General features: G+C 29.5%; 1 protein-coding gene across 2 annotated transcripts in view; it reads left to right on the top strand.

Moving 5' to 3' along the window:
• The window catches only part of LOC130673268 (cyclin-K), a 35,619-nt gene that overhangs the window by 16,415 nt on the left and 6,750 nt on the right, over positions 1–12,454 (top strand). For both annotated transcript variants that reach the window (XM_057478233.1, XM_057478231.1), the window contains exons 5-6: positions 3,958–4,130; positions 4,207–4,353. In XM_057478233.1, coding sequence (XP_057334216.1) covers positions 3,958–4,130; positions 4,207–4,353 — 320 coding nt within the window. The remainder of the gene's footprint in view (positions 1–3,957; positions 4,131–4,206; positions 4,354–12,454) is intronic.

Here is a 12,454-nt window from a genome sequence, read left to right on the forward strand (position 1 = left end):
ATCCATACCAGCCTTTTGTTGATTATTTTTTTCAGAAGTTTTCCCAAGTTACCCAATAGTGAGATTGGTCTGTAATTGAGGGGTTTCGACTAATCTTTACCCGGTTTTACCACTGAGATCACAGTTGCGAGTTTCCAGAGGCTCGGGAAGAGATTATTGCTCCAGATGTAGTTGTATATATCTAGTCAATATTTTATGCAGCTATCCGGAGATTTTTTATAAATATTACGGATGTACCATCAGGGCCACGGTTGGAACTTTTGCCATCTTTTATGAATTCTTTTAGTTCCTCCAGTGAGAAAGGTGAGTTAGTTTTCTTCATTAAATTCTTGTTGATCAGGTGTTTAGATGGATTCCTTGTTCGTTGTGCTCCTGATTCCAATTGCTATTTAATTAGTTTAAAAGGTTCCGTATAATTGTCATCGCTAGAACTATGCGCAAAGGTGATAGCCAGCTATTCTGCTTTTGCTTGAGATGATGTATTAGTTTGGTTTTGATTATCTACTAATATTGATGATATTCTAGTTAATGATTTACCATTTATTCGTTTTATTTTCTTCCAGATTTGGTCTGTAGGGTTTTCATTATTTATAGAAGATACTATGTTTTGTTTTGAGGACCGTTTAGAAGACTTTAAGCATTTTCTAGCTATTGTCCGTTGTCTTTTGAACTTAATTTTAAGTTGTGGATTAGTTTTGTCTTCTTTTAATTTGTTAAATGCTTGATTTATTTCAGCTAGTGCTTTTTTAGTCTCTACCAAGAACCATTCATATTATTTTTTGATTCTGAGTTGCTTTATGGATGCTTAGATCAGCTACCGAAATAAGCGTGTTGTTTAATTTATTGATGATTTTTTCTATTGTTTTTTATGACTAAAGAGATCCCAGTATGTTAAATTTTTGTTCAGCTGTTATTGAAAATCTAATCCAGTCCGCTTTATGCATAATCCATCGTACCGGCTTAGGAGACTTACTCAATAAAATATTTTTCTTGTAGATTATATGGATCTAATAGTGATCGCTATCATAAAAGTGTTCATTTACGTAACAAATAAGGTTTTGAGCTATATGGGGACTTGCTAGAGACAGATATAGATCTTCTTTCAGAACCCGGTGAGATATAGAAGTGAGTAGGGACCTCTTTGTTGAGAGTAATGAAGTTTTTATCATGAATCCATTCCTCAATAATCTTAGCTCGAATACTGTCTGTAAATTTTGATCCCCACAGGGTGTTGTGGCTATTTAAATCTCCTAGGATGATAACTAGATGGTTTAATTGAGCTGTTATGTTGCTAAGGTCAATAAACATTAGGTTATGACTGTTGGGAATGTAGACACTACATATCGTAACTTCATAGTGTCACGTTTTGCGAAATCACCCTAAATTAATTAAAAATAAAAATAATTTTTAATTATTAAATTTAATCCAGGTTTGGCCTCATTGGAGTATCGATAAACCCCCGGCTGGCCCTGGTCGTCGATTATTTGATTTTAATTATTTATTTATTTAATTTTCGCGATTCAAAAACATTTTCGATGCCGATTCCAATTCGAAATAATTATTTTTATAATAGCAGGTGAATGGTAGAAAAATCGGCGGGAAACTTGAAGGAAACCCGAACTGCTGATAAGCGCTCGCCCCTGGGTGGTCATAATGTTATAGACAGGTCATGGTATAGGTAAAAATATTTGGGGTGCCAATTGGCACTCCAAAATAAGGTTCGATTAACTTAGAATTGATTGTAATTTATTAATTACTTATGGAGAGCAGAGGTTCGAGCTCTATGAGCTCTCTCCAAGGACTGAGTGCTTAGTCGTTATAAAAATATAATAAAGCCAACAAAGTTGACAAAATGTTGACACTGCATCTCAGGTTCCCTGTGAGAGAATCGTCGTGGCCCAGGTCTCATGCATCGTCATCTGTTTAGACTACCTGTGAGCCACGACGATTCTCTTATCGCAAGAGATTTCCGTTACATCGAATTAAATTAATTTATTAAAAATAATTAATTTAATTTAATCCATAAAATATTACAGGAACGTAAAAATAGGGTATTTTAACCGTAACTGCAATAATTTCCAGATTAGAATTATTGTATACCTGTTGAGTTGGGATATGTGATCGTACGCATATTGTGACTCCACCAATAGCAAGTGTTGAGTTCTCTCTATTCTTGTTTAAACAATTAAATCCTCTCATTTGAACTCGAGTTTTTTTTTTTTTTAATGAGTTTCTTGCAGGCATATTATGTCCAGGTTGTTTTTTTCCTTTAGAATTTTTAGAAATTCTGATCTATAATTTAAACCATCAAGGTTCCATTGAATGATGTGCATAGCTATTGTATGATAGGATTAGGTGGTACATAAATTTCAGATCATTTGATAAAGCAGACTCGAAAATATTGGTGAATTACGAAAAAAAAAAAGTTTTTTTTTTGTTTTTTAGTGATTTCTCAGAAACGACTTGAACGATCGACTTCAAAATTCAATCAGCTCTAGAATTCAAGAAAACGCGCCGATTGCCACCTCAAACGTCAAAATCGGTTAATTAGTTCAAAAGATATCGGCGCTGAAAAGTTAAAAAAATATCATTTTATGTTATTTTTTCCAGATAGATCAAAATATAATGTGCTAAAATGTGTCTGAAATCATACCAACTCTTTCTCTTTATAGTCTCTTCCGATCATCAGGTAATGTCATGTAACTTGTTCCTTAGTTTTGAACATATTGTCAGCAAAAAATTGAAAAACCCAGTCTTTAATGTTTTTCTCGGATATTCCATATATTATTGCTCTGACCTGAGTCAAAACTCATTCAAATCTTGATTTTGATCACTGACATTGATTTCTACCTCAACACATTTATTTCAGAGAACATTATCGATAATAAAAATTTGAAAGCCGCTTCTTCATTAATGATTTTCGATTCTTAACTTTTCAAACTCTAGCATAAAACGTAACTTGTTAGAGCTTGAAAAGCTCATAAAAAAATGATTCCATGTGCTCGAAAATATATTTACAGTGATGTTTTCTAGCTCCTTGAGCTCGAAAACAGCGGGAAGTTTTGGGGCTGGCCCGCAGGGTCAACCGACGCCCAGATTTTTTATTTAGCCAAGTCCCCTTCAGTGTCTGTAGCCTCAGAGTTAGTGGTAAATTCATCGGAGGACCATGTTTTGTCAATAAAATTGAAATTCTCACTACCAAACTCTTTTTTTATTTTATTTCTAAGTTTGGATAATTTAATTTTCATTCCTCTTGAGGTAAGGAGTGAGTATAAAGTTTTCAGCTGTTTGGCGACTTCAATTGGGTTAATTTTAAATTCTTCGATGATATCTTTAATATATCTTTGACCTGTACTATTATATTAACCAAAAACTTCTTAAGCTGATTAGAGTTATAACCATATTTCATTGGATTTATGTTAGTCTCATTTGTAATCGTAGGGGGGAGATCTGATAAAGTCTTTTGATTACAATCACTTTTTTGATAGGTTTTGAGTCATATCTTGGTGCCTTGAATTCTGGTCTTTTTTTTTTTCAAATCATAAAATGATATTTCGTTATTTTTTAATACAGTGTGATTTAAAATGAATCGTTACAAAATTTATGCTCGAAAGCAAAATAATTCAGACATTTTGAAATAATTAAAAATGATTAAAAGTTACGTCATCTCAAATCATTCCGAATTACATTTCTTAATCAGGTACCATTTGTGGCCACTGCTCCATTTTTGGACATTTAATACTTTATTTAAATTAACGAAAGAGCGTAAAATAAAATCTTTATTCTAATAGTGGGATAAAAATATCTCTGAAAAAATTTCAAAAATTAATTATGTTAGTGCATATTTTGCAAATTATTTTCTTTAAATTTTCCAAGTGTCCAAAACTGGCTCCAAAGTGGCCGAAAGCGATATCTCTACGCTATACATACTATTAATTAATAATACATTTTTTCTAGTTTATGCACAACATTATCATTACAATGGGAGCCAGAAATAATAGCAGTCGCATTGATGTATTTGGCTGGTAAATTGAGCAAATTCGAAGTTCTCGACTGGAATGGAAGACAACCCAAACATTTAAGGTGGTGGGATATGTTTGTTGAAGATGTCACTATGGATTTACTAGAAGGTTTACTGATTTTTTCTTCAAACTGTACCTACATTTACCCTATTGTTAATAAATAAATAATATACTTTATTTTAAGATATTTGTCACCAAGTATTAGATTTATATTCACAAGCTAATAATGCTAAACCACCAGACTCACCACCAATGACGCCATCTAATCCTGCAGCGACTGAAGTAATGTCAACAACTGCATTAATTGAATCAGCTTCTAATACACCTAATAGTAAGTTTATAAAAAATGAATAATTAACCAAGTAGCATTGTCTTAAGCAAGTTACTTGGCAAAAGTCCTTTAGCAAGTTTTTGGCGGAGGATTTAAACAAGGATTGAATAAGATGGATTATATTTATAAGTAAACTTTCTGCAGATTTCATCAAGTCTTATTTAAGATTCCAGCACTGAATTTACTGAACTCATGCTGAATTCACGGCTCACAAAATAAAAAAAAGCTATCTGCAGTTATTTTAAGCGATTCTGCTGCAAGTCTGACCTAATGGGTTCTATGCAAGCATTTTAGCCACGTGTTGCAACAGATTTACTTAACCCTTCAGCACTCTCGCTATGAAATTTTCTCTCACGCTCATTGATAACTCAAATTTTCTTTTAAATTTCAAATGGAATGACTACGTGATTTTTTTTCTATCCGTCAAAAAATTAATATTACTTTGGATTTCAATACTATTATTTCAATCGTTTTAAACCATAGAAAAAAAAAAAATTTTATTAACTCTGTGAGATATTTTCTCATCGTTATAGTAAAGTAAGGGTCAGAATTTAAGAAATCGAATCTGGTCGGAGCAGTTCGAAGGATTCCGTAGAGGGTGCACTTGTGTTTATTGATGTATATGTGGAGTGTATATAAACAGCTGCTATGGAGTTAACCTCAATCTAGTCGTTTTTAGTTTACATGAATAAATATAAAAATAAGGCGGCAGAAGCAACCGATCGGTTCTCGTGTGGCTCGGGCGATCACTCAAGTTAAGCAGCATCGAGCATGATTGTTACTTGGCTGGGTGACCGCTTAGACACGCGTTGAGCTCGAGCGGAGGTCTCTGACCGTTAGGTGCGGGATGAGGATCTGGAAATGGTTTTCTCTGTGATTTTCCTTGCCGCTGTACTCCCACAGCAAAAAGGTGGGGGGGGGGGGAGTAAAGTATCACTGTAATGATACAAGTACAGTATAAGCACAAGTCGGGCCACAGCCGTACAATGAAGGCAGGAAAAAGTAAGCAGTTGCGATATAAAGGCAAAAAGTGTAAACGGTCGCGAAAGCAGCTATACACTGGAACAATTAAAAAAAAAAATAAATATAAAAATGAGTTAATTGAGTATTAATTTATACTGAATAATATTAGTTATTGAAGTGCATGTGCTGGTAGTTGATAATTTGAAAATTTTATGAAAATAATAGTCTTTAATTATTTTTATGTTAAGACGATAATATAAATCAAATACTGATATTTGTATTTTATCTCTACTACTTGTATTGTTATCCAAAATTAGAATTTTGTTAATTATAAATGTATACTAACACTGCAATACTATTTAAAAGTTAATATAAGATTACATTTTACTAATTTTAAGACATGTCAAAGTACTGTTCGGTTAATTATTTCTAAGTTTAAATATTGTTTCGTATTGTTTGAAGAAATTTAAATTAATGTAAATGAATTGGAACTAAATATTATTCTTAAATAAGTAAATATTTTTTTTAAAAAGAAATTTATCTTGTTTCGGATTTTTCAAATTAAAGGGACTATAAGCATGCGCGTGCATGCGCTAAAGGCGTGAGAGTTTTTCTCATCGCAAGAGTAATGATACTAAACCGTTTCACGAGAGTGCTGAAGGGTTAAAATATCTTACGAAATTATCTTGCCTTAAACTTCCCCATAACTCATCATGCAGACTTACTTAAGACTTGAGATACATATTTACATAAACTTCCTTAAGAATGCTACTAGGGTAATTAATAATTAAGATTAGCTTTGAATTAAACATTGACTTGAATAACAGTTAGTCATTAGATTTCGAGATATTAAAATAAAGTATACCCGAGAAAAAATTTTTATATATAATCATATAAAATTATATATAATTATATATAAAAAATGGTCAAATATAATCACATATAATTATATATAAAATGATCAAATATAATCACATATAATTATATATGATATGATTATTTATGATTACATATACTTCTATATGTTCATTAGGGTGTGTAAAAAAAAATGATATTTTTTTTCTTTAAGTCTCATAGTCTCAAAAGTTTCTTTGGGATCTGAAAAAAATCCTCCTTGAAAATCAGCTCAATATCTCGAAAATTGAGCTGGCGGTTTACAAGTTCATTTTCCCATTTAAAATACACGTAAAAAAATTATTTTTTAGTTTTTCGAGGAAAAATCAATGAAAAAAAATTTTTTTCCGATTTTGACTCTCATACCTTTATAGGAAATCTAATTCCCTACAAAAATGTCCCTAATAGTCATGCTCATAACTATAATACTATAATTGTTGTTTTTACGTTATTTAATTGGTGGTATTTTTTTCGAATTTTAATTTTCAATCGTTTACAGAAAATCTATTTTTCCGCAAGAAACTATTATTTTAGCATGCTCATAAAGTGAAAGAAAAAGAAAATTATCGAGCTTTCAAGGTATAAAATAATTTAAAACCGTGACGATTAACTTTTTTTTTTTTACCTGTGTCAATTAGTCAATAAAATAGATATTCTATAAAAAATTGCAAATTAAATTCAAAAAACAAAATATACCACCCATTAAATAACAATAAAGTAAAAACAATAATTATACATAAAAAAAAATTATTTTTTTTCGAATTGGAGGCTTGTAACTTTTTTTGTATTGTAGTTACGAGCATGACTATTGGGACATTTTTGTAGGGAATTAGATTTCCTATAAAAGTATGATAATCAAAATCGGAAAAAAAAATTTTTTTCATTAATTTTTCCTTGAAAAACTAAAAAATAATTTTTTTACGTGTATTTCAAATGGGAAAATGAACTTGTAAACCGCCAGCTAAATTTTCGAGATATTGAGCTGATTTTTTTTAAAGAAAAGAAAATAATTTTTTTTTGACACACCCTAAAGCTCATATATGATTCTATATGCTTATATTTGGCCATTTTGTATATATAATTATATATAATCGAGTTATGTATAATTATATACAATTTTATACGATTATGTATAGAAATTTTTTCTCGGATAAATTAAAAAAATATATTTTTTAATGTTATAATGATTATATTATGCAGTTTAATTTATTTTTTTTTGTCTTATTGAGAAGGTTAATTGTAAGTTTAGGTTTCACTATATTTAAAAATTGATGAATTTTAAAATATAGTGAAACCTAAACTTACAATTAACCTTCTCAATAAGACAATTCATAGATAAATTGAGAAAAATATAGATAGCCCGAACTAGGAATCGAACTCAGACCATGTCGGTATCGCGCCGAGTGTTCTACCAGTTGAGCTATCTGGTACGAACATAAACATAAACATAAAGTGTGAAACCTAAATTTTTATTATACATATATAATTATTAGGGTGTTTCAAAAAAAAAAAAAAATTTTTTTTTTTATGGTATTCAAAAATTGAAAGTATAAATAAAAATAACAATTTTGGTACCAATTCGAGCTCTTAATAATAATATTAAGGTTTGCCTCAATCCATTTTTCCATTTAAATAACACGGGAAAAAAAATTTTTATTTTTTAGAATTTTCTAGCTCACAGACCACTCAACGGATTTTCATGCACAATGAATCTTTTTGTAGAAAATTGAACGCTCTACAAAAAAAGGCTCTTATCATTTATCAAATGTTATTTGAGCTTAAAGTCAAATTTATAGTAAATTTTGAGATCTGTTCACTTGTCCGGCAAAAAAATCAGTCTCATCACAAAATATCATGGAATTTTTTTTGTAGATAAATTTTATTCCTTACAAATTATTACGAACAAATTTTTTCGAAATTCCGCATTGCTTTCAATTTATTTTCATTTCAATGTCAAGCTCTTGAAATCAATCAGAAATCTACGTTCTAAAAGCTTGACATTAAAATGAAAATAATTCGAAAATAGTTTGAAATTATCAAAGACTTTATCGGAGATATTGCACGACTCATAATGCGAAGCATTAGAGTGTGCTTTACGATCAAAAAATTTTTTTCGCCTCGTTTCTACAACTATTTCTGTTATTATCGTCTTATTAGTAAACAGAAACCTCTCAAATGATGCACCAATTTACAGACAATGTAATAAAGATTATTTCTGCAATTTTCAAAAACAAATTCAGTGCAATAGAAATGAGAAAATCATTAAAATAAACTAAAAAATTTTCCCGTCAAGCAGTAAAAAAGTTTTGTAGCTTGAAAACACAATATCTCGAAAAAGAATCCATAATTTAACTCCATTTTTTTTTTAAATGACCCGTTTTGCCCTAAAAGGATTTGCTTTCAAAAATGGCTATCTAACTTTGTGTTATGCAATTATAATTAATAAAAAATAAAATCGCATTTTCTTTGATTTTAGCCTAAATATGTATGGACATTCGTCTTAACAAGTGCGCATGCGTGTTATTTTTTTTTCTCGTACTATCACCCAGTGTGCCTGCGCCATACTTCTAACCAATTCATTTGGCGCGGGTATTTCGAAAACAAAAATATAAAAAATTGAGATTAGACGAATAAATAAATAAATAAATAAAAATAATGAATAAACAAGTGAAAAAAATCTGTCTATCGGTTGACCCTGCGGGCCAGCCCCAAAACTTCCCGCTGTTTTCGAGCTCCCTGAGCTCGAAAAAATTGTTGTGGATACATTTTCGAGCTCTCCGAGCTCGAAAATACTTTTGTGTGCCATTGTTTTGACCTCAGAACGTTGACATCTGATGAAATTTCGATTTTCGCAAATCGGGGTGAAAACAATAACTTCCCAATTTTTAGAAAATCGTCGATTTTCTTAGCGGGAAGTTAAAAAAATAAAAATAGAAAAAAAAAACGTAAAATTTTTCACAGATCGTACGGCGAAAAATTTCGGAATTTCTCACGTTTGAAATTTATTTAATTTTTTTTTTTATTATTTTTATATAAATAAATAACGTTTGTACTTTAAATTTTATTTATTTTATTTTGCCTGCGATATTACCCTTACGGAATATTTTAATGTTTACGATCAAATAAGCATTGTGGGTCGTGCACTTTTGGATTTTCCAAGCTTTTTAGTCATACTTTTAATTTTTGAATACCATGAAAAAAAAAAAGAAATTGTTTTTTGTTTTTTTGACACATCCTAATAATTATATACAATTATATATGGATATATGTATAAGATTATATATAATTATATATGATTATATATGAAGAAAATTTTCTCGGAATAGTATTATATATGATCATATATAATTATTTACAATTATATATGGATATTAGGGTACTTCGTTTGAGATGAATTTTTTTTTTTTCCAAGTCCCATGTCAAAAAATCATTTTACATATTGAAAAAAAAATTCTCACCAAAGATAAGCTCTTAATTTTAATTTTAAGTACTCTCTAATTGAATTTGAAATTTTCCCATTTGATGAACACGTAGATTTTAATTTTATTTTTTCAATTATCTATAGCTTTACGGCATTTCAAGATATTTGATTGACCCTAGGTGAAAATCACAGGGGAATCGTTCCTCTTTGAAAGTACTTGTAGCTAATTTATGTTTTCTAACCGACCTTACCGGTAAAAAATCTTAAAGCCAATTTTTTCTCAAATTTCATGGTTTCTTTTATATTACTCACAAACCATTAACTTTATGACAAAATTGTACAGAACTTTTTTTGTAGGGAATTTGATTTCCTACAAAAGAAGTTATGTAAGCCATTACCGTATAGCTAGTAGTTTTCGAGATAAATCCAATTAAACATCTCAAAATTTGAAAAATCGCTGTTTTATCCAAGATTTTAGTACTTTTTGATCAAATTATGGCCGAAGAAATATATAACATATCCTGGTTAATATATCATCAAAAATATCTCATGTAAAACAAAACTGTCTCCTACTACATTTCCTCCGTCTTTTCTTCACTTAATCGCCCTGATTAAAAACTCCGATTGAATCCGATTGAAAACGTCCTATCAGATTTAATCGGAAACTTCTGAATGATTCCGATTGAAAGTTAATCAGAAATTTCCGATTGACTTTTAATCAGTTTCAATCGGATTTAATCGGAAATTTTCAAAAGATTCCGATTAAAAGTTAATCGGAAATTTCCGATTGACTTTCAATCAGTTTCAATAGAATTTAATCGGAAACTTCCGGAAGGTTTCAATTGTAAATTAATCGAAAATTACTTATTCCCGGGAAAAAAATTTTTTATATAATATATTATATATTATCTCTGGTCACCAAAAACAATTTAAATCAATTTGAAAATTGGAACTTGTGATAAGCGAATAAAAATCATTCGAAACGGTTCAAAATTGAAAAATCGAATATTTCAAAATCTACAATAAATCTATATTATCAATTAGATTGCATGTCATGAAGTAATATAAGATATACTATATTACAACTAAAAATGGCACTTGTCACTCTGTCGAAGAACAGAGGAGTGCTCGTGTCATAAATGCTTCCACTTTTGGAATATAATACGTCTGAACTACGTTTCTTACCAGGGACACTAAAAGTGGGAGGCGCTATCTATTGGCGAGCACCGAACTACTTCCACTGCTATTGCCTAGCACCGGTGAATTTCCGCTCCTTTATATATTATCTTTTCTCCTAAGAAATTTTTCTCTTGGTTCAAGCAACTTTTTTTTATTAGTGGGAGCATATGAAAATCCTTGTGTTAAACACCCCCAGGAAAAAAATTGATTTAAAAAATATAAGTTAAAATACAAAAAATGTGTTTTAGAATTTATAAAAAATCTATCGGAAAACTATTTGTTTAATAGCTTGACATTGAAATGAAAATAACTAGAAAAAAATGCGGAATTTCGAAAAATTTTATTTTTAATAATTTTTAAGAAATGAAATTACCTACAAGTTTCTATGAGATTTTCTGATAAGACTGATAGTTTCGCCGGAAAAGTAAAAAGATCTCAAAATTTACTATAAATTTGACTTTAAGCTAAAATTACTTTTGAACAGTCAGATTTATCAAAGAATGATGAGACTTTTCCGGGTCAAAAAATTAGGTCTGTTTGAAAATAAATGATAAATTCAAATATTATTTCTTTAATTCAAGTTTATAAATCGTAATTATTTTATATGGGAATTTAATCTGTTTTTGTCTGTACTAGTCATTATCCAGGCCAATATCAGACGTATTTTCGGATGATATGTAGTCTGTTTTAAATCGGGTGTAGACTAAAAACAGACCTTTTTATTATAATTATTGGTCTGTGTTCAATTAGTTTTAAGGACAAAAACAGACTTTATTTACTATAATTTTTTATCTGTGTTCAATTGTTTTTATGGACAAAAACAGGACTTTTTATAAATATAAATAATAATAATAATTTATAAATTTATATTAATTTTCTGGGTATTCGAAACATGATAATGCGCTTCCGTAATAAGATGTGTCACACGGAGAAAAATGTTGGCTTGAAACCTATACCAATTTTTATCGATGCTGTCGACCAAACTTAAAATTGGAAGTGAAGCATCCAAAAAATTTTTGTGCTCTTATAAAAAATGATTATGCTGTATCACAATGCTTATTACGCGAGAGAAACTTATCGATAAGCTTTAATATCGATAACTTTCATACATTCATACATTATAATAATTCAATCAATACAGTTTTCTAAAAAAAGTTGTTACATTGTTTTATATAATCCTAAAAAATGCTATTGTTTTAACTTTTTTTAAAATTGATTAAATTGAAAAGACAGATAAAATTCTATACTCGGATATTTTTAAAATTGCTGAATTCATGATCAATGAAATGCATATCTGCCCAAATTTTAATAATTACTAATCCTATCCGAATTGTTGTTTTCCGATTGAATCCGATTAAAACTGATTGAGAATCTTCTATCAGATTCAATCGGAAAATAATCGTGAAAAAATGATTATTTTACTATTGAATTTGATTGAAATTTATCTATCGGAATAAATAGGATTCAATCGGAAAATAAGTAAAAAATGAATTATTATTTTCTGATTGAATCCGATTAAAACCGATTGAATTTTTTTCAATCAGTTTTAATCGGATTCAATCGGAAAATAATAATTTTTTAAAAATAATATTGAATCGAAATATATTGAATCCGATTAAAACTGATTAAAATATTTCAATCGGA

The sequence above is a fragment of the Microplitis mediator genome, chromosome 8 (genome assembly GCF_029852145.1).
Source record: "Microplitis mediator isolate UGA2020A chromosome 8, iyMicMedi2.1, whole genome shotgun sequence".
Classification (NCBI taxonomy): Eukaryota; Metazoa; Arthropoda; class Insecta; order Hymenoptera; family Braconidae; genus Microplitis; species Microplitis mediator.